This window comes from Ceratotherium simum, chromosome 2 (assembly GCF_057802395.1).
Source record: "Ceratotherium simum simum isolate JZ-2026a chromosome 2, ASM5780239v1, whole genome shotgun sequence".
Classification (NCBI taxonomy): Eukaryota; Metazoa; Chordata; class Mammalia; order Perissodactyla; family Rhinocerotidae; genus Ceratotherium; species Ceratotherium simum.
In genome coordinates this window covers 44,522,839-44,545,387 of record NC_141901.1, presented here as the reverse complement: position 1 = coordinate 44,545,387, position 22,549 = coordinate 44,522,839, and the positions used below count along the sequence as shown (strand labels likewise).

The 22,549-nt window shown below is 53.8% G+C and overlaps 1 protein-coding gene across 1 annotated transcript; it reads right to left on the bottom strand.

Moving 5' to 3' along the window:
• Window positions 1-1,408: 1,408 nt before the first annotated feature.
• On the bottom strand, window positions 1,409-22,313 carry RORC (RAR related orphan receptor C). The gene is made up of 11 exons (XM_087417796.1): window positions 22,238-22,313; window positions 22,118-22,147; window positions 10,545-10,630; window positions 10,089-10,230; window positions 8,079-8,591; window positions 7,730-7,851; window positions 6,641-6,773; window positions 6,375-6,482; window positions 6,085-6,195; window positions 4,526-4,635; window positions 1,409-1,647 (listed from the first exon to the last, which is right to left on the bottom strand). The coding sequence occupies exons 1-11, from the start codon at window positions 22,311-22,313 to the stop codon at window positions 1,489-1,491; spliced, it is 1,590 nt and encodes a 529-aa protein (XP_087273922.1). The 3' UTR covers window positions 1,409-1,488.
• Window positions 22,314-22,549: the final 236 nt, after the last annotated feature.

Below are 22,549 nucleotides of genomic sequence, written 5' to 3'. Positions count from 1 at the left end.
GGATTGCTGGGCTGGAAACCTGGGTTCCCACACAAGAATGCGACTGGAGGTAACCGTATTTAAGGCTCCCCCCAGGCCGACACACACACCTCTTGCCTTTAAAATCATTTTATAAAGAATGGCAAAAGCTGGGGTTTATGTTTACCCAACTAAACCCTTCCCCTGAGATGAACCCCACCCCCCCAACCTGCTGTTTATCCCGCAGAGGGGGGCTCACAGCTATTTATAAAGCCAAGAGAAGTGCTGCGGCAAGATCACGGCTGAAAAACAAGTCTCTGCCCTCTTGTCTGGTCTCCGTCTCCCTGCTGGAGTTGGTGGTGCCCAGCTACAGAGTGGTGGCTTTGCGGCTGCTTCCCTTTTCCATGACGAGAGCAGGGCTGGAGGGCAAGGCCAAGACAACCCTCCGAGGGTCTGTCCCTGGCCTTCTGATTGACCAGTATCCAGCCACCCCTGTTTCTCTCCGGGTTTCTTGTGATAGAAGACAGCTGGGGCTGGGAGAGAGTTTGGCCCACCCCAGACCTAAGACTGGTGGACTGGGGCACCATGGAAACGTCCTGGGGCCCTCAGGATTGGGACTCTTCCCTGAGGCCACTAAATTCCTCTGAGCTGTGACCTCAGGGAAGACAGAGATCGTGTCAGATTAAATGTGACTGTAGACCTGCATAACTGCAGGTTGAGTCTGTGAGTCTGTGTTTCACCTGTATATGGATATGTGTCTCTGATCAGATTTGTGCTAACCCCTAAAGTCTATTTTTAAAGTGCACATAAGAGGTTTGAGTTCTCTCTATCTGTCTTTGATGCTCTTGGCCTTCATTGTACCCTATCCCTATCCCCAAATCCCATAAAAAATTATCCCCAGCCCTTTACCCCCATCCCATCCCTACCCTCCACATATCCAGTATTTTTTAGACCTTGTGAAAAGGGCGGGGTGCCCAACCACTTCCTTGCTGAGCTAGGAGGAAGGGGGAAGGCAGAAAAAATAGAGGTCCAGATTCATGTCACACACAGGTCCTCCTGGGCTTCAGCACCAGTCTCGGAGCTTGATGCATCTCCCCCCCGCTGATGCCCACAGGAGAACGCAATGAGGTATTTCAAAGGCCTGTTCTTAGCTTCTGAGCCCAGAGTTGAGTTCTGTTCATCCTGGGTGTCCTGGATCCCCCTGCTGTCCTGAGGACACCTTGGTCCTCCTAGAGGTCCTTATATCCCATCCCAGACCTCCCAGAAGCTGGAGGTGACAGGGCGTGGGAAAGGAGACAGAACACAGCTGAGGCTGGAGATGGCGTTCCTCCATCCCCACCCTGTGGCTCTTGGCCCACTGCCAGCAGGCCTGTGGGCAGACAACCAGTCTCAGCATTTGCTCATCCCTGAAGAACAGGCAGGGACCACCCTCCAGAGGTCATAGGAAAGGAAAAGGCTGAGGGTGGGAGGGGTCCAGGGAGGTAGGCCAGCGGGCTCCAGGGAAGGGAAAGGAGTCCCTCCTCCAGGTCACTAGGACAGCCCCTCAGGTGACTCCATTTCAGTGCTGAAGAGTTCCTTGTAGAGTGGGGGGAAAGCAGCTTGGACCACGATCGGGTGGAGATGCTGGAAAGTTTGCAGCTTTTCCACATGCTGGCTGCACAGACTCCGAAGCTTCCCCTTGGGTGGCAGCTGGAGATGGGTTAATGGGGAAGGAAGGTAAGTGCTTCACCTCTCTCCCCAGAGCAAAGAGGTCCTCTCATCCTTCCTGGGCTAGGTAATGCTCCTTGCTTTGTGGGCACTTGTGGGACAGACAGACCCCATTGGCAGGGGTGGATACTTGTTCAGGAAACTAGAGGCAAGTGAGAGCTGATGCAAGACACATGCGTGTTTTCTAAGTGAAACTCCCAAATCCTGTTCCTGCTACTCCTAAAATGAACCCTGTTAAAGACTCTCTAACTCACACTTTATGATCTTTTAATAGTGAAATTCTGTGACTCTCTGTGTTATATACTGTCACATGCCTCTTTGCCTTTGTTGATGCTGTTCTCTCACCTGGAATGCCTTTCCAATTCTTTGCTTAGCTAATTCTTACTCACCTTCAGGTATCATTCCCTCTGGGAATATTTCCCTAACTACCTCCCTGTATTAACGCCCCTTCCTTTGGGCTTCCCTCTGGGTAGCAAACCCCATTTTAGGAAAATGATCCAATTTGTCTGCCTTCCCACCCTAGGTTTAAGCTCCTTGAGTAGGGTCTCTCTCTCTCTCCTCTATACCTATCATAGTGCTTGGCACAGGGCAAATACTCAATAACTGCCTGTTTGAACTGAACAGTTTCCAAGCAGGTACCCAACACTGCCAGCACTCAGCCGGGGGGAAATGAAAAAGGCCCAGAGACCCCTGAGGAGACAGAGGCAGGGAGACCTCACTGGAGAAAGGCTGAGAAAACCATTTATATTCTGCAGTTTCCTTTATAACCCAGAGAGGCTTAAAATACCTCTCATCAGCCACCACCCCCCTTCTCCCCAGCTTAGTTTCCTAGGAAAGGGGTAGTCAGGGAAGAGCAGGCGGCATGGGATCCCTTGATATCTCTTGAAGTCATCCTCTCGTCACCTCTACTGGTTTACTTGGGGTTTGTCTGGGCTATTACAATAGCTTCACTCATTCATTCATTCAACAAATATTTGTTGAGAACCTACTCAGCTAGGCACTGTGATGGGCTGTGGTGATACATCAGTGAATTAAATGAAATAAAGTGTCCACCTTTATTGAATGTATATTCTAGTGAGGGAGCCAGAAAATAAACAAATATACAATATGTCAGAGAATTTCTTTAAAAAACAATAAAGCAGGGTGAGGGGTAGAGGGTTTTTGTAGGGAGTGGTCAGGGAAAACCTCTCCAGAATGAAGGGATGGAGCAAGCCATTTGGAAAACTAGGGGAAGAACCTTCCAGGCAGCTGGAATAGCTGGTACAAAGGCCCTGAGATGCAACTGTGTATGATGCCTTCAAGGAACAGCAAGGAGGCTAGTGTTGTTGGAATGGGTGATTGAGAGGAGTGGAAGGAGATGTAGAAGGAGATGAGGTGGGAAAAGAAGTCAAGGGTCATATCACAAGGCCAGTCAGGCAGGACACAGACTCTAGATTTGATTCTCAGCGTGATGGGCAGCTATGGGAGGACTGAGAACAGCACTGTGTGGCTGCTGTAGGACAGACAAGGGTGGAGCAGGGGTCCAATTAGGAGGCCTCTCTAATAGTCCAAGTGAGAACTGATAGCTAGGGGGGTGACAGTGGGGAGGTGAGGTATTCTGAAGGTGGATCCAACCAGATTGCTTTCCAACTGCTCTCCCAGGTTCCAGTTTCTCCTTTTAATCTATCCCACTAGACTTGAAGTTCTTTAGGGCAGAGACTCTTGTTTAAGACATTTCTGTATCCTCAGTGCCTAGCACTGTGCCTGGCACATAGCAAGAGCCTGTTGCTTGAATGATTACATAAATGGGTCCTTTACACTGGTTCCAAATTAAATTGCCTAAAAAAGAGCTCTGATGAGATCATTCCTCTAGCCTTTGGGGCTCTCCATTGCCTAAAAATAAAGCCTTAACTCTTTAACATGGCATTGAAAGTCCTCTCTGATTTGCTACCTGACCTAATTTTCAAGCTTATCTTCTGCCACTCCCCTGCTCCCATCAATCTATCCCAGCTCCTGATCTCACGTGTTAGTCAAAACATAGCATGAGCTATTCTCCATATATGTAGTATTTTGTCTCCTTATTTCTGCTCATATTGTTCCCTAAACCTGGAATGCCTGCCCCACCGCCATGAATGTCTGTTAAAATCTTACATATTTCATGGCCTAGTTTAAATGCCACTTCTCTAGGAAGCGTTTATGATCCAGTCCTTTCACTCCCAAATTATTTTTAATCCCTGTTCTACGCTCTCATCATGTTTCCCCAATATCTCTTATTAAAGTAATCTATCAGGGCCACAGGGATACAGTGGAAAGAGCACTGGGATTAAGTCTTGCATTTATCACTTACCAATCATGTAAACTTGGACAAGTCAGTGAAGTCTCCTTATTGCTACAGGGAGGTTTTAATACTCGTCCTATTGACTGAGTTACCCTGAGGATGACAGAGCCTATCTGCGACAGCACTTTGTTAATTGCATTATTGTTACATCACATATCACATTCTACTGTACATTAGAGTTACTGGTACACGAGTCTCTTCTTCATACCAGATTACAAACTCTTGGTGAGGGCAAGGACGCATTTCTGTATCTTTCCATTCCACAGTGCATTGTACAAGCAGGTGCTGGGTAAGTGTTGGCTGTATTAAACTGAATTGTTCCCTGGAGGTTCCTCCCAATTCCGGGCTCTCGCACTTTCCATCTTCACGCACATGGAAGTGACTGCTCATCCCTCTAGTTCCCACTGCTTTAGCAAGCTTTCGAACACAACAGGGCACTGAAGCTCTTCCTCCTCTGGACCCTCAGACCTTGGCCCTCACAAGCCCTGATGTCACAGATCTGGAACTGGGCCTGACCTTTTCTACCCCAGGGACTGCTCCTACCTTTGCCAGGATGCCTTGGCGATGAGTCTTGCAGAGATGGTGATGAAAGGCCAGCTCCAGATTGTACTGCAGCTGTTCTACCTTTCTTTTCTCTTGGAGCCCTGGCCGGTCTGAAGGAGGGGATGGGACCATAGTGAGAACAAGAAAGAACATGAACATTAACTTCCACCTAAAATGTGTATCATTTGGGACATCTGTGTTGGATAGAGGCCTTCTCAGCTGAGCGTGTGTGTGTGTGTGTGTGTGTGTGTGTGTATGTGTGTGTGTTGGTTTGATAATGGTAAGCTTTGGGGCTTTGGGCTTGGCTAGCTGTCTACAAGGAAAACCAGGGAGGGATGAAGGAGATGAAAACTTCCAAGCTGCCTTCTCCCTTGTACCCTGATATTTCACATAGCCCATTTAACGCTAGGTGCTAGGATTCTGCCATGGCGCACAAAAAAAGAAAAGATTGGAAAAGAGCCCCGCACCCCCTGGCCAAAGATGGCCCCAAATAGGAGATGGCCTTCTTTTTTTTTGTTTGTGAGGAAGACTAGCCCTGAGCTAACATCCGATGCCAATCCTCCTCTTTTTTTGCTGAGGAAGATTGGCCCTGGGCTAACATTTGTGCCCATTTTCCTTTACTTTATATGAGATGCCTGCCACAGCATGGCTTGGCAAGCGGTGCCTTGGTGTGCGCCCGGGATCTGAACCTGCGAACCCCAGGCTGCCGAAGCGGAGCGCGCTCACTTAACCTCTGCGCCACCAGCCCGGCCCCAGGGGATGGCCTTCTAGAAGCCACCTGGGCCAGCATCAAGGCCTCTGTGGTAGTCTGTAGCTAACTTCAACAGACAAACCGCCTTTTGCCCTGGCTCCAGAAAACAGCGAGAAGTCATCTTTTAAGTCTTTATTTCCAGTTCAAGGGGGGATGTTTAGTTCTGTACTCATTGGCAGAGCCAGAAGACTGATAATCTTGACTTGCAAACTCAGATTAGCAGCTCGATCCACTTCCCCCGGTTCTCCAAATACTTAGCATTCAGCTGGCTCAGCCCAGCCTACTCCATTCTAGTGGAGTAGACGTCCAGAGTCATGCCATGATGGCATACAGTCTTAAAATTAGTGCACACACAGCAGCGATTCTCAAGCTTCGTGGCACATTACAGTCACCTGCAGGAGGCTGTTAAAAATTCTGGTGCTCTCGCTGCTCAATGACCTCGGAGTCTCTGGGAGTGGGACCCAGGCAGCAATCGTTTCTAAAGCTCCCCAGGTGATTCCGATGTGTAGCCACAATGGAATCACTGACCTGGACCCACAGCAGACTAATTTCTGTCCGGGGAAGTGACTCACTTCCTCTCAGTCTCACATCTCCCCACTTCTTCAACCCCATCTGTGCTGCTCTTTTCCCTCTCTCAGGCTCCTCTGAATCTTCATTTTCACTCATTTTATTTTAAGCAATATTGGGCAGGTTTCATTCTGCTCTTTATAACAATTTCCAAGATTTAACCACATCCAAAGGTCGAGACTCTTCAATATCTGTCGTGCCCCCACCTGAATGTCCTCTACCCAAGCCCAGCGACACTTACTGGCATTAATGAGGACAAGGGCTGTGTAGAGGGCAATCTCATCCTCGGAAAAGCGTAAGGCACTCAGGGAGCGGGAGAAATCAAAGATGGAGCTGATGAGCTCACTGCAGCCTGATGAAGTGGAAATAGAAGAATGAGCAAGGTGGGTGAGGCCATGGTGCCCAAGGACACCCACCCTCTTGGTGTTTGGAGCAGAGGGGGCAATCTGCCTTGAAAAGCGGGTGCCCTGGGTCTCGAAGCTTTAGATGGGGTTGGCATCCAACTGTCTTTCATTTCCCCCTGCCCCTCACCCAAGGCTCGGAACAGCTCCATGCCACCGTATTTGCCTTCAAAAAAGACCGTGTGGTTGTCAGCATTGTAGGCCCGGCACATCCTGACCAGCACCACTTCCATTGCTCCTGGAGAGTGGGGAGAAAATGTGCAGGCACAGCGTCAAGCAAAGCCGGGAATCCGCCTCTGTCCCCTCAGTTTCCTTAAGCCACCTCCCTCCACTCAGCCCGCCCTATTCCACGCTCTGTCCCCCCTCGCCCCAGGCCTGCCCACCCTCCCTGGGCACCTGCTTTGAGTAGCACGATCTGGTCATTCTGGCAGAGCTCCATAAAGCCTGAGAGCCTCTTAGCGAACTCCACCACGTACTGAATGGCCTCAGTGAGGCGGTGGGCGCAGCGTTCCCACATCTCCCACATTGACTGCAGGGAAGGAGGAGGGTCCCACTGTAGCCCTCTTTATGACCTGTGACCCGCCCAAGTCCCTGGCAGCCCAGACTGATAAACTGCAGGGGGTAGGTTCTGAATGCCCATGTTCTCAACACTATTTAGCCTATTGTTTTTTCAGCCTAGTGTTTTTTGCCTATTCTTAGCACAAAACTTGGGGTCAATTCCTGTCATTTGGTTGCACTTACTGAGCACCCACCAACCACTGGCACTGAATTAGGTGTTGTGGGGGAAGGAAAAACGTCTGAGATACAGCTTTGCCCTCAAAATTCTGCATCTTGTTGAGGTGAAAAGGACATACTGACCCCCTCTTCCCAAAAGGACATACCCAAAGGTCTGAATAACCTAGAGAAGCAAAAGTTCAGTGCCAAATGAGTGTTTTTACAGCAGGTGGAGTTGTCAGAGTGAAAGAAGAGAAGCTTTGGAGTCTGATGGATCTGCGTTTGCCTTTGGCTCCACTGCTCTGTGACTGGAGTAAGTCTGTTCATCCTCTGAGCTCAGTTTCCAGGTCCATTAAAAGTGGAAATAAATGCCAGCCTCATAGGTTGGTTGTTGTAAGGGTCGAGGAAAATTTATGTAAAGCATTTAGCACAGTGCCTGGCAGAGAAGGGGTGTTTAACAAACGGTAATCAGGATTCTGACTGTTGTTATCGTCAATAGAGGAGAAGGACGCAGAGTACACCAAGGCCTGGGTGGTGGAGGAGGTAGGATGAGGTCCGAGTAAAATGTTAACGGGGGCTAAGGAAAAGCTCTCATCCATCTACTAGGGTGTAGACACACACACCCCATACTTGAAAGAGGGTTCACACACTTGTGTCTATCTGTGATATCCTGCCTCGACCCAGCCCACTTGCGTGCGCAGGTGGCCATCTCTGGACTCTCCCAGTGGTGGTGGGATGTCCTCCCTTCCCCATGTGGTCTCCTGGCCTCACCTTCCTCTGGTAGCCGGCCACCTCTTCCCGTGAGAAGATGTTGGAGCGCTGCCGTAGCAGGTCCTCCAGCCGCAGCTGACACGTCTCTCGGTAGGACTTACACACGTTCTGCACCAAGTGCTCTGGGGCCAGAGGAGGAAGGCACCGGCTCGATCTCAGCCAGCTCCTAACCTACCCATACAAAGGGCACTCCTCTACCTGGCCTGCTCCTGCTCTGCCTCTCCCCTCCCCCTTGTCCAGGACCCCTCAACTCCTTTGGGCTCATTTGGTTTACATGGGGTGCTGACTAGGACCCATCTCTTGGAAGCCCCTCATCTTCCCCACTCCCTCCGCCTCCCCAGCTGCTCACCAATCTCCGTCAGGGAGGCATAAGGCGCCTCTGGGGTGTTGCGGAAACTGGGGCTGCAGTAGCTGTCCGGGCCCTGTCCGGGTTCCCCAAGCCCAGGATGTCTGGGTTCCTCAAAATGAAGTCCACATCTGTTGGGGGTCAGCTGGCTGCCCGTGCTATAGAAGCTCTCTCTGCCCTCAGCCTTGCCCCGCTCAGGGCTGTATTCGAGGTGGTATGAGGCCCCGTTGAGCCCGGCCTTGGCCAAGCTGTTGGAGTAGGAAGGCCCAGAGCCTGGAGGTCTCAGGAGGCCAGGGGGACAAGCAGAGGCCTCAGGCAGGTCAGGTGAGGAGCCCAGGGGCAACTGCCCATCTGGGAGCCCCAAGGTGCAGGGTAGGGGGTCTGCTCCTTGACCCCCTACAGGAGGGGTCTTGGCTGCTTGTTCCCGTTGCTGCTGCTGCTGCTGCTGCAGTTGCTTCTGCACCTCAGCATGCAGGCTGTCCCTTTGCTTCTTGGACATGCGGCCGAACTTGACAGCTGAACGTGGTCCAGGGATCAGGAGTTTTTGAGGCAGGAGGACAAGGTACAGGGCAGGGTCAAAAGGCATTTGGGTCATTACAGGATTAACTTGCTGCTCCCTGCATAGCTGGCTCCAAGCAGAGCCCTCCACTCTTGCCTGAGAACCTCCCTTCAGGGGTCTTTTGTTCAGACCCCTCCCACCTCTCACTCTTATTGGCTTCAGGGTTCTATCCAGCCCAGCCATTTCAGTCTCCTGAGCAAACTCTCCTAGCTCAAAACCAGCTTCTAATTGTGGCAGAATTAAAGCAATGAGTCTGGACTAAGGATTCTGGCCTCCTGATATTGGGGGTGGGGGCGGTCGAGTAGGGGGTGTCACGCTGTATTGGGGTCACCTCGCCTGTCTAGGAGGGTCGGAGGAAGAGGAGAGCTGAGAACATAGGTCTCCCTGTGGTCAGGCCTGCCGGCTCCCTGGTGACCTAGATACTCACCACAGCCCAACCCAGGCTCCGCGGCTTGTTTCTAACATCCTCTTCTGCTCTCTCTTTCCTGCCTTTTCACTCCCCCCACCACCCCTCCCAGGTGTGGGGGCACAGCCCCTCGCTCCGCCTGCCCTTTGCACCCCTGCATGTTTCCTTTCACTTTGTTATTTTGGGCACTGAAAAGTGCTGACAGGCTCCTTTTGGCACCTCATCACCTCAGGCGTCCCCTGCCCCACCCTGGGCTCCTTCTGTGGTGGGGGGGTAGGATGGGGGGCTGCGAGAGGCAGTGGGTGAGGAAGGTGGAGAAAGGCACCAGGCACAGCAGCACTCCCCTCATGCCTTCTGGGTTGTTCTCAGCCCAACTCTGTTCCATTCCCAGCCACAGTCCTGTGTCCAAGGATGGGAATGGAGGACCCAGAAGGGAGATGGAGCTAGAACTAGAGTGATGGGGCAGGACGGAAATACGTGGAACCTGGGCCAGAGGGGAGTGGAGTGAGGAGAATTCATTCCGAGGAAGAAGAAAATGAAGAGTCTGGGACCTTGGGAAAAGGCGGGTTGTTCTAGCAGAGCCTAGAGTTGGGGACTGTGAAGACCTTTGGTGAGGGCAGCCTGCCTACCCCCACAGTGGACAGCAGAAGAGACAAGGGTCTGTCCAAGGGAGGAATGGAGAGCAGACCGCTGGAAGGGTGTTTTTTGTGTATGTGTCTGAGGAAGATCGGCCCTGAGCTAACATCTGCCAATCCTCCTCTTTTTGCTGAGGAAGACTGGCCCTGGGCTAACATCCATGCCCATCTTCCTCCACTTTATATGGGACGCCGCCACAGCATGGCTTGACAAAGCGGTGCGTCGGTGAGCCCGGGATCCAAACCGATGAACCCCGGGCTGCCACAGCGGAGCACGCGCACTTAACCGCTTGTGCCAACGGGCCGGCCCCTGGAAGGGTGTTTTTACAGGTTAATCCCGGTCTAGCACAGCGGCTGGGCTGCCCCTCTGGAGACTCCAGGGAAACCCCAGGGGGCTTCCCACTTGGCCTCACCATCTCGGGACATGCCCAGTGCCAGGCACTTCTGCAGGCGGCAGTGCTGGCATCGGTTTCGGCTGGTGCGGTCAATGGGGCAGTTCTGCTGGCGGGTGCAGGAGTAGGCCACGTTACACTGCTGGCTCCGGCGGAAGAAACCCTGGGGAAAGCAGGTGGAGGTGAAGGCCACTGATCCTGGCTTAGTCCTGAGTGCCTCCAGCTCTCAAGCTCCGGCTCCAGCTTTTCCAGATCCTACCACCTGTCAGTTTTCTCTCCTCCATTTCTTAGCATAATTGCAATTTGTCCTGCAATCACTTCCCTAGCTTAAGACAAGGCCCTCCTGTGTGCTGGGCCCCCCAGGTAAGGCACCCCTGGCAGCCCCCTAGCTGGCTCAGGAGACCATCCCTGGGGTCAGAACCAAGGCCAGGGCCCCTTCTCCCCATCTCTGAAAGGACTGTACGTGCATGCGCTCACCTTGCACCCCTCACAGGTGATAACCCCGTAGTGGATCCCAGATGACTTGTCCCCACAGATTTTGCAAGGGATCACTTCGATTTGTGCTGGAAGAGAGAAAGAGCAGGAGATGAGCTAGGAGCCTTTTCTGCATCCTACCCCATGTACCTAGGTGGCAGACACAGGGGCACGGTGCTTCCCCTGCTTCCCTACCCCGCTCCAGCTTGCCATTTCCCTCTTGCAAAACAGAAGAAGAAGCGATGTGCCAAATGCTGCTCAGCAAAGGGTCTTTGGAGGCCGTTTTTTTTCTCGCGGGGCGGCCGGGAGTTGTGTCAGCTCTATGCGGGCAGAAAAGCAGCTGCAGAGGCCACCTGCTCAGCCCTTCAAGTTGAAAAGCTCCAATTGCCTTCCTCCTGCCTGGGGACCTAGGAGTCCTCACTGCTTCACAACACCTGCTTCCCGCCCAGGGGGCTTCCTCTGTGCTACCCTCCCCCATGGGGCTTGGCTCTCATGGCAGAGTGTGGGGCATGGTGGGAAGATGTGGTGCACCAGGCAGGAGGCCCCTGGGGGCCAGGTAGAGACGCCAGCCATCCTCAGCCGGGCAGTGAAGGCTCTGGGAAGCAGGGGCTGCAACAGAAACCGGGGGCCAAGGGGTCAAGGTCCCCAGAGCAGGGCCCAGAGAGGGTAGGGGGAAGCCAGAGATGGAGCCCACAAGAGTGGGGCTCAACAAGCGGCTCTGCTGGATGCCTGAGAGCCAGGGAGAGAGTCAAACAGGGCTCCTAGGCCCTGGACCCAGAGCAGAGAGAGGGTGGCTGTGTGTGTGTGTATCAGCACGTAAGAGTGTGTATGCTTACGCATGTATGAGGGCCGCTGCATCCAACTCTATGTGCACCAATCATGAATGTTAGTGCTGGCTGGGACTAGAGACTGTTTCGTTCAACTGCTTTCCCTTCCTTTACAGATGAAGGAAGAGGCCAGATGAGGTAAGGTGGTTGGCCTAGGTTCACACACTGGTTTACCCCAGAGCTGGGTCTACATCCCAGTTCCTCTGAGCTTTCCATTATGCTGTTCCACATGTATGACTTTTAGGTGTACACACATCAGCCGGCCTGTTTGAAGGTGTGCTTATGTGTGTACATATGAAAGGCACATGTGATTTGTGAGCCAAGGGGCATGTCTGCTTGAGCCAGTGTGCACACATGCGTATTTGTATGTTAGTGTTTGTTCCCTGGGCACTAGGAAGCCCCCCTCCCTTGAGCTCATTGTACCCTGTGCCTGCCCCCTCTGTTCACGGTGGTTGGCTGCTGGCCTCAGGTTCATCTCCTCTCCTTTGCCCTGTGCCTGTCAGTGCCCACAGCTCTCTACTGAGGTTCAGGGAGCAGCAGTTGGCCTTCCCCCAGCCCATCTTTGAAGGCACAGTTGGGGTCCCTGCTACTTCAGGTGTTTTTGTCACTCCCAAGGGCATACGAGTCTCTTCTCTGCCATCGCTGACCTGCTGCCTCCCCTCTGAGAGAGGAGGCCTGGGGTGGAGCAGGCCAAAAAAGTGGTCCAGGAGCTCGGCCTCTTCTCATCTCTGACATGTCTCCTATCCATCTCCTGCCCCCAGGGTCAGCCTGCCTGAAGGACAAATCCACATTCCTGTGAGCTTGCTTCTGGCCTAGGCCTGGACCCTGGTCACGTGAGGGCCTGCACATGAGGTGGGGAGGGTGACCACGGCTTGCCCACCACTCCCCAAAATATTGTTTCCATCATCCTTAAATCATCACCCTCTCAGGCCAGCCTTGAGCTGAGTCAGAATAAGCAGCTGCCTCCTCATGCGGGACAGGGCCCATGGGTGTCTGAAATCCCGCCATTAGAACTCGATTCTCTTTGCCACCTCCAGCCCCACTTGCCTGCCCAACACCCGCACAGTAAGCTGTGACCAGGCAGGACAGAGGGCAAGTGAGCTTTTCAGATTCTTTCCATTCAATTAAGAACAGATTGGAATGCATGGAGGGGAAGAGAGAACAAGAGGGGATTGGGTACCTGGAAAAGGGGCAGAATTAAATGTGGGGGCACCTGCACGTCAAGTCACTTAGATTCTCTAGGCCTCAGTTCCCCGTCAGTAAAATCAGGGTGAAAATACCATTGCCTGTCAATGGGATGATTGTAGGTAGTACAGTAGTTAAATGATATCCCCTGTGGAAAGCACTGTACAAGAGGTGAATTCTATGTAGAAGCTGGGTGAAGCTATTGAGCAGAGCTGAGGGCAAAGAAAACCAGTGGGCATTTGAGGCATGATAGAAGTCTGTTCTTGCCTCAACCCCCTCCCCTCCAACATTGTGGTATCTCTCTCCTCGGTGGCCCTAAGCCCAGAGAGGGGAGAAACCAACACGGGTCACCCAAAAAAGTAAGCGGGAGGGAGATTAGGCCAAGCCACAGTGGGAACTTGGGGTCCAGCCCAGCAGTTGACCACAGGCCTCCCTGCCTCTTCCCTTCTCCAAGAACCACATCCGTGTGCGTGTGTGTGCCGACCACACGGGTGACCCGTACACATCTCCCTGCCCCATGCCTGACCCACAGCTGGTCCCGGGCCCTATGAACCTCACAACAGTATCACCAAGACCTTGCCCTTCGCATAGGATCATGTGGCCAGCCATGGACCCCCTTCACAAATACCTGTGTTTAGGGGGAGTTTGGACCCCAGGCACAAGGCCAGCCACTCCCCCGTGCTCCCCAACCATGGTCCAAGACAGAGGTATATAGTGAGCAGGCATGCAGAGCCAGAGCTTCCAAGCTAGAGGGTCAGGCCCTCTAGCCTCTGAGCTAGAGAGACCAAGAGGTTCGGGACCAGGAGACAACAGACTCAGACCCAGAGATGGGGAGACAACTGCAGAAACAGGAAAATCCACACTCATGTCCTGGCCCCGTGCCCAACCCCTTGCCCTGTTAGCACCGTCAGGCCCACTTATCCTACTCCTCCCTCCTTCCCCTGCCACCTGTACCCCCTTCAATGCCATCTACCCGAAACCTCAAAGAGAAAGTACCGGTGCGCAGGAGTGTGACTTGTGGAGGAAGGGAGGGGAGAGAACGGGAAGGGGACTGACAGAGGTGGCGGTGGCGGGGTGAGCAGGAGCTGAAAAACACCTCGATACCTCACCTTCAAAACCTCCCCCCTGAGCCACGCCCTGGAGTAGCAGGTGGTGGGAACCCAGATTGGGGAGGGGGAGCTGAGTAATCACAGGATTACTCAAACTTTTGCCCGGGAGCCTGGTCTGCCAGGAACTTACCACCTAAGGGCCTGCGGGTGCCAGGAACTAGAACCAAGAAAAGGTCAGGAACCTCTAGGCCAGCCCCTGCAGCGCAGCCCCCACAGTCTGCCCGCTCCCTCACCCGCTGGCTTGCTCCCTGTAGCTCTCTCCCGCCTGTAGCTCTCTCCCCAGGCCCATCAGAAGCAGCCCTCTAATTCCAGGGAGAGAGAAAAGCCCACATGCGCACAATATCTCCTGAAATCATCTAGTGACCAGATGACTCCAGCCCTTTGCGTCTCAAACAAGATCACTCAGGGATCTTGTTAAAATGCAGGTCCCTTCTCAGGGAGTCTGAGGGGGCCCAGATTCTGCGTTTGAACAAGCTCCTGGTTGGTGTCAAGCTTGCTGGTCCTCAGGCTACACTTCTGAGTAGCAAGAATTTAGTCCCTTTTCCTGCTTTTGTGCCACGCTGCTCCTCCCGGGGATGAGGGTGGGGTGGCAGCTCATTCTTGTGTCTTCCCTGCCATCCAGTGTGACCTCTAAAACCTCATTCTCATACAGTACTAGGAAAAGAAAATAAATCTCTTCTGGATTGCTTTGGAGATTGAAGGATCCCCGGAAGCTTCCTATGAGCTTTTCCTATGTGGGGAAATACCGTAGAGACAAGGTAGTCTGTCCTCCCCTCCTCCAGCCTCCTCTAATCTCACCCTTCTCACAGCTGCGAGATTCATTGATAACGCTTTTTGAATGCATCCAGAGCCTGGCCCTGTGCCACTTTAGGAAGCCAGCCCTGGGCCCTGTCCAGGTGCCCTACGCCACAGAGAGGAAGTGGTAGGAGCAAAGGAGGGGCTGCAGCCCAAGGGGTTCTCTTCCCTCAAACCCCAGAACCACTCCCCACCCTGGTGGAGAATGGAGGCAGACAGAGGAACCCTGGGGTCCCTGTTCCTCCTGGTGTTCCGTCAGTCAGAGCTGGCTAACTTCTCTGCTCTTCTCTTTCCTTCTGACTTCTCTTCCCTTCGCTCGCTTCTCTTTCTCTTTTTCTCCAGTGGACATTGTTAAGGGGGAATAATAATGGTAGACATAGGCGTTGGCTGAATTCTTACTCTGTGCCAGGCTTTACATACATTTTTCATTAAATGATCACAACAACCCCAAGTAGTAGGTACTACTTGTATTGTCCCCATTTTACAGAGGAGAAAACTGAGTCCAGGAGAGAGTAAGTGGCTTGACTAAGGTTACACAGCCAGAAATGGCAGATCTGGCATTTGAACCTGGCTCTCTCTAACTTGAGAGCCAGTGTCTTTGACCCTTAAGCTATATACCATGTAAGGATAAGATGCCCAAATGCACTGAGGAGGATGGGATAGGGGACAATGTTCCTGGCTGCAGGGAGAAGTGTAGAGTGAGGGGGGTGGGCTCGGAACAGAATGTCCTCAGGGAGGACACCCATGGAAAAAAAGCCAGGACTCATGTCTAATATAAAGATCCAGAGACACATTATTCCCTCTGTTCTAACTCTTCCTCTGTGGTGCCAGCCTCCTCCTGCCTTTACCCATTTCTCAGGGGCAGGCTTCTAAGGCCAAAGTGGAACGGCTTGCTCATCCCAACAGAGCTCCTGACTTGGGGCTCCTCTGGAGACCACAGCTCCTTTAGGGTGTGGACTGGTTTTCACACGTCTTGGCAGGCCTTTCTGCAGAAATGAAGGAGTGATGGGAAAGAGGAATGCATCTCTTTTCTTAGCATAGGCCTCCCCTCTCCCCACAGCCAAAACTCTCAGTGCCTCTCCCCACAGAGACCACAGCTCCAGCCAGGGGTCCCCTGTGTTCCCCAGCCTGTCACCAGCCTCCCTCCTTTCTCAGCTCTCAGTTCCCGCAGCTTCTGCAAAGCTGGAAACCACGGTGGTGGGCACTGCCGCAGGGGAGCATGAGCGGGAGGGGAAGGTGGGGGTCGGCAGAGAAGCAGTTCTACCTGCCGAACATTCCTCCCAGCCCATGGCGAGAATTTTCTGCTGATACACCCAGATCCAAGGGCTGGGAAAGTAGTGAAGCTAAAACTCAGGTGGGCGAGGGAGAGTCTGGGGTTTTGAAAAGCCACGAAAGACAGCCAGCCACCTGAAACCCCCTCCTGGTGCCCCCGCCACCCCCGCAGTCTGGGACAGGAGAAAGGAGGGGAAACAAAAGAAGCGAGTGAAAACAACCAGTGAATGGGGGAGGGGATGAATCACCAGGAGGAAGCTCTGAGGAGTGGGAGCCCTGATGTCACAACCAGCAGTCTTCCCTGCCTCCAGGGCTGTGTCTCCTTTCCAGAGGCCTCTGCTGCTCCAGGAGGCCAGCGACCCAGAAAGACCCCGGCTCTGGCCCTGATGACCTGCCCTGTTACCATCCCTCTCCTGAAATAGACATCACCATCCTTTCTGAGCCCAGAGTCCCAGGAAAGGGGCAGCGTTGCAGCAGCAGGAGGAATGGAGATTAGATCTCAGACAGGACTACCACGGAGGACAGGAAGAGACCCCAGGGCTGCCTTCCTTGGAGAGCTCTTAGCATGGGAAAGTCCCTGTTCCCTGGTTGAGTTGGGGCACGGAGGTAGGGGAAGGAGAGAGAGCCTCTGGAAGGGGCGGCAACACCAATACCCATGTTTCACTGCAATGGGCCGGCTGGGATGCTCCAACTTCGAGTGCCTTGGGCTGGGGGTGTTTGGGATTCCTGTTAGGAATGGGAAGTGAAGAAAAGAAAAGGCAGGGCCGGCCCCATGGCGTAGTGGTTAAGTGCCCGTGCTCCGCTGCTGGCGGCTGGGGTTCAGATCTTGGGCGCGCACCGACGCACCGCTTGTCAGGCCATGCTGTGGCAGCGTCCCACATAAAGTGGAGGAAGATGGGTACAGATGTTAGCCCAGGGCCAGTCTTCCTCAGCAAAAAGAGGAGGATTGGCATGGATGTTAGCTCAGCGCTGATCTTCCTCACAAAAAAAAAAAAAAGAAAAGGAAAGAAAAGGCAAAGAAAGGTGCAGGAGTGATGCAAGGAAGGAGGGGGTCCTTTGTAAAGTTCTCAGATGGCCCTGGCTCTCCGGGTGAGATCTCTGACACCCAGGGCCTTGGGCTTCTTTCTGGACCACTGCTCCTCATTATCACGACAAGACTTGAGAAAGATCAGGGCACGGCAAAGACAGCCAAGCCACCTCGACCCCTCGTCCTCCCACCTCCTTATCCAGGCCTTATGCCTATTGACTCCGCACTGGCCATGCCCTCAGGGTGAGAGAACTGGGCCTCCCTCCCTCTGGCTGGCTGGGGAGTCTTTTTGGCTAAGGGACATTTCCTCTCTGCTTCACAGCAGGTCGCCATGGCAGGGAGCCTGAACCTCCTTTCAGAACCTCCATAAAGCCCATGCCTCCCACTTTTTGCCTTCCTAGACCTGATCAATACTCAGTGTCTCCCCTTGACTGTCGGCCTTCTTTCCTCTCCATTTTGCCCTGTGTCCATGTGTCTTTTCATCTTCAGCACTCCAGTTCTGTCTTAGGCTTCACACTGCAATGTTTTGGCCCTCCTGGTGTTTCTCCGTTTATACCTCCCTCTGGACGTAAATCTTGGGTCCTTCGAGTTTGGCCTCTGCATCTCTATTTCTTGGTCTGTTTCTGCTCCTTGTGTGTCTGACCCTTGGTCTTTGGGTGTGTCACAGCCCCAAGCCCCCAGTGCTCTGACTTGCCCCAGCTGTGGTCAGAGGGTGTGGTGGTGGCTGATACTCATGAGGAGGGTGCGTCAGATAACCTGGGGCTATGAGATACCTAGAGATGTCCAAGTGAGCAGGACCAGTGGCACTGACCCCCAGATTGGAGGAGACCCCCCTCCTACCTACTAGCCTGGGTGGAGCTGTGAGGGGGTATCAGGTAGAGCTGCCCAAGTGTCTTCCTTGGCCAGTTTTGGGGACTCTTGCCCTTCTGCAAGGCTCTGAAGCACACCCAATCATTGCTTCTCCCAGTGGATTTGCTGATTTGGGACATTTTCTGGGAAGACTAGTCTGCCAACTTTTGCTGCTAAGGGGAAGAAGCTAGAAGGGAAACCGAAGCCCCAGTGGGCCCTTCTTCCTGTGGAAGTTTTGGCCCTTCTCCTCACCCTCGTGAGCCACCCCAGCTCAGACACCTGCACTTGAGAGTCCATCCCACCCGTGGAAGTGGAGCTCTTTCCTTGGCCTCCTCTCCTGCTACCGTTTGGGAGAGCTGAGCTTCCTTCACTACCCTTGGGGATGCCTAACTTGGGGACTAGGGCTCTCTCCTCGGTCCTGGGCCCTCAGAACTGGGAGCCTCTTCATAGTTGGCTTTGTCATAGTTTTGCTTTTAAATTCAGCTCCCTTGTTTCAAAGATGAGGAGATCAGGGCCCAATGACTTGCTGAGGCTACATGGCTAGTCAGAGACAGAGGTGGCACCAGAGCCTGATCTTTAGAATCTCAGCCCATGGGTCTTTCCAGGACCCAAAATGACCTCCCTTCTGTGGCTTGTGGGAAGACCCCAGGTTGAGGCTGGGGCTGTCTCAGGCCTCAGGGGCATGGGGCTTCCGTTTTCCTCCTTAGCCCTTGCTCTGAGAGGTTCTCTAGCTTCCCTTACATGAACATGAGGACTGTCTGATTTGCCCACCTTTGCTCTGCTAGAAGGCATAGGGACCCCAGACGTCTGCCCACCAACTGTTGGCCCATGACTCCAAGCCAGAAAGGGGGTGAAGCTGAAGGCTTTGTGCTCCCATCTCTATTGCCTTGATCCCCCTCATCAAATGGGTGACTGAACCTGGGGGATCTCACACACACACACACACACACACACACACACACACACACACACACACGGCACTCTGGCTGGATTCCACTTGGTCCCCACATCCCTGGACTGGGCAGAAAGCCTGGTAGTTCTGAGGCTGGATGCTGAGGTTCTGACCCCCTCTGCCTGCTGACCTCGCTTTGCTCTAGCTGTCCTGCTGCTTGAGGGCACAGCAACCACTCTGGCCTCCTTGTTTACCCCACTCTGAGGCAGGTTGGAGGCATGGAGGGAAACACTGCATGAAAGCTGGGAGAGTGAGTTCAGGCGGCCTGTTAATCACCAACTTCCTTCTACTACAGCTGTGTGATCTGGGGTGAAGCGCTTGGCCTCTCTGGGTCTCAGTCTCTTTGTAAAACGAGGGGACTGGGTACCTCAGATCCTTTCCAGAGTGCATGACAGACGAGTTTCTCAACAGTCCCTTTACTATCGCTGCTCTAAGAGAATGGCCTGGGGAATGAGACTCCCCAGCCGCTCCACCCATCTCCCAGTAGAACTTGACCTTGACCAGGACCACCCTGCCAGGAAAGAGCACTCAGCTTTGCTCACACTGTTCCTGAGACACCCCTCCTTTCCGGAGGACCCGGGATGACGGCAGGATCCAGGCTTCCCCCGCTCCCAGGTGGCCCCATTCACTTACTTCTCATGACTGAGCTGTGGGCTTTGCTGCCTGGGCTCCCTGTCCTTCTCAGCGGGGGGTGGTCCAGGGATGGGGCGCAGCTGGCAGTGGGGTCGGGGTGAGGCCCTCTCAGCAGAGCCTCAGGCTGCAGCTCTGTACCTAGCTCTCCCCCAATGCTTCTGGGCAGGGGGGTTTAAGCTCCGCACCACACAGGTGGCCGAGTGACAACCCCCCACTCCGCCACCCCCCACCCCCCCTGGGGTGCAGCGGGTAGGATGACAGGCGCCCCACGTGGCCAATTGGGGCCTGGGGCAGGGTGTGAGGGGCGGGGCAGCCAATTGCAGGGGGCGTTGGAAAATTCCAAAACCACATGCGACAGCCACACGCGGTAAAAGCTGTTTCCACCAACAGGGTAGTTCTGGCTGGGGAGCCGGAATGGAACTCACATGAACCTGGGGCGTTTCCTACTCCCCCTCCCCCTGAGGACCCCCGAACCTGACCCTCTTTGCCAGGTGACTCCAGGGACAGGGATGTTTCTAGAGGTAAGTCACAGGATGTCTGCCTGGGGTGGTGGCTTGTGCCACCTGAGACCCTATAGACTGCCAACAGCTGTGCCCAGTGAGTTGCAGTCTGGGAGGCTGCCCCATGACCCACCATGCTCATGCCCTCCCTGCAGACACAGTGTATGCCCTGGGCTAGGGAATAAATGAGAAGAGTAGCAGTAATAATCATCAGACAACCGTTCACTATCTGCAGGAGGGGTTGGTCCAACAGAAATTTCCTCAGGGACAAAACTGCTGAAATTGGAATGCAGACAATGATGAAGATGATGATTATGATGCTTACTATGAGCGAGAAAGGTTCTCAATGTTTTATGTGGATTATCTAATCCTCAAAAAATACTTTATGAGATTGGTACCATTATCCCCTTTTCAAAGATGAGGAAAGTGAGACACAGAGAGGTTAAGTAGCTTGCCCAAGGTCACACAGCTGGTAAGTGGTAGAGTCAGGATTCAAACCCAGGCTGTTTGGCCCCAGATCCCACTTGAGGGACGGGAGGGTTTCTCTGGATCAAGTCTGCTCTTGAGGGTGTCTCAGCCTGGGTGGTCTCCTGGCATGAGTCTCTCTACAGAGTTTCTTGGCCTGGGGGTCCTTCTGAGGGGGCAATCAATTTCAGAGGCCCTCTCAGCCTCATATCTGCTCTGTGGGGTACCTCAGCCTGGGAGAGTTCCCTTTTCAGGGCCCCTGAGTAATCAAGCCCTCCCTTGGTCTGGGGGTTCCTCCCTTCTTGGGGTCATCTTGGACTCCCTTCATGGGGTTTACTCAATTCGGAGCCATTTTTCAGAGCCTCTCAGCCTGGGAGAGGGCTTAATCTCTCCTGGATTCTCCGGGCCAAACCTCCTAAGAGGTCTCTGATGTTGCTGGGACGCTAGTAGCTCCTCAGCCTAGAACAGGCATTTCCCTGCTGGCCTGCTGGGGCTTGCAGGAGCTGGGTAGTGGATTGGGGGAGGGTCTGTCAGCCTGTGTTCTCATGAGGACACTCACGGGGTGGGGGTATGGTTGCACGGGGCCAGTGGGTTGGGAAGGGGATAAGGGCTGTGGTCCTGGCCGAGGTTTCTGTGGTAAGGGGTTAAGGGTAGGAAAGGAGTTTAGCCTCTTCCAGTTCCAGCTGCTCCAAAAGTCCCCCTTCTCCCCCCACCCACATATGGTCCGTGGCTCCCCCTCCCCCAGCACACGCGCGTCACTCCTTGACCCGCTTTCCTCCCAGGGCCCTGCTCAGCATTTCCGTGGGGCCCTGTGGCTAGGGGCAGGCGAGGCACCCATTAGGATTGTGCTGAGCCAAGCAACCCCCCACCCAGGAGGATGTAGCATCCTGGACAGCCCCCCAGACCCTGTCTGTCCAGCTCAGGGAGGAGGGCAATGCAGTTGCACTCTGAGATTTCTCTGCTTGAAATAGGGAGGCTCTAAGTGATTTTGGCAGCAGGAGGGTCAGTAGCGAGCTCTCAGGAGGACCTGGTAGGCAATCCAAGGGAGGGCCATGGAGATATGCAGGTGGCCTCTCCTGCCCCAGAGTGGTCCTCATCAGTTTAGGGACCGATGCTTATGGAGGCCTTCCCTAGGGTACCCTCAGGCTGGTAAGGGCATGCATGGACCTGATGGGATATAAGCTTTGAGACTGAGGTGGAGTGGGTGCATTTTCTGGGGGAGTAGCCTCTCCCACAAACTAGGAGGGCAGATGTGATGTGCTGAGAGGTCCCTAGAGAAGATGCTTTCTTGCTAGTATCCATTGGGAAGTCCTTCCTGAGCTCTAACACCTTCTCCCATGCTGTAGGCTCAGTCTTTCAGGGCCCCACGACCCAGAGTGTCCGTCCTTGCGTTTTCTACAGAGATGAAGGCTTTCCTGCTCTCCAGCCCTGCACAGCCTGGCCTCAGGCTTGTTCACACCTCAGGATGTGTTAACCACAGAGATGAACACCGAACCTGGCTCTGCCACCACAAAGCCTGTTGCAGGCTCCCTGAGTCCCTGAGGCCGTCCCTGCCTCCCCAGCTCTCCGTCTCCCTCCCTCCCTGGCCCAGCAATCTGCCCCACCCCCTCCAGGCTCCTGTGCCTCTCTCCAGCATCCCTCCTCTGCTTTTCCCATCCCTCCCTTTTAATTGTTCTCTCCTTGTTTCTTTGCGATGTTCCTCTTACTCTTCAGCCTTCTTCCTTATCTCCTCCATTGCCCTGATCTTGAGGTTTCTTCACCCCTCCCCCTCCTTTCTGCATTTCCCCATCTCCTCTGTTTTTCTAGGCTCCGCGTCTCTTCAGACCCGGCCATTTCTGCCTGGCTTCTCCAACTCTGGGCAACCTGTGCCTTTCTTTTAAGTGAACCTCCCAGACTCCTTGCTGAATTCCTCTCCATCTCTCCACACCCCGGCACCAGTTCTTGCCACAACCCTCTACTCACAGGTGTGGGTCTTCTTTGCAGCCAGCAGCTCTGTAAAGAGAAAAGTGTGTGTCAGGGCCAAAAGTTGAAGACCACAGGGGACCAAGAAACACTCCCCCACACACAGGCCCCCATCCTCACCCTTCTCCTTCCCAGCAGAACCTGGCGTCTGAGGAGAAGTTGGGACCACCCTCCACAGCACCCCTTTCTTCTTCATTCTCTGCCCTTCAGTCACGCTGGCCTTCTTCCTGGGTCCTCAAAAGTGCCAGGCTCCTCACTACCTCTGGGACTTCCCTGAGCTATTCCTTCTGTCCAGAATGCCCCTCCCTCGCACCCACCTCAGTCTAGGAAACTTCTCCTCATCCCTCAAGTTTCCAGTTCTGTCTCTTCCTTGCAGAAGCTGTACACGCCCCTCTCCCCAGCGCTCCTGCTCACACACTCAGCACTGTGCAT

Coding starts and splice junctions, on each gene's coding strand:
- RORC (XM_087417796.1), bottom strand. CDS start 22,313: ATGAAGAAGAAAGGGGTGCTGTGGAGGGTGGTCCCAACTTCTCCTCAG. Junction 7,852..8,078: donor TGCCTCCCTGACGGAGATTG/GTGAGCAGCTGG, acceptor CTCTGGCCCCAG/AGCACTTGGTGCAGAACGTG. Junction 4,636..6,084: donor CCTTGTCCTCATTAATGCCA/GTAAGTGTCGCT, acceptor CCCCTCCTTCAG/ACCGGCCAGGGCTCCAAGAG.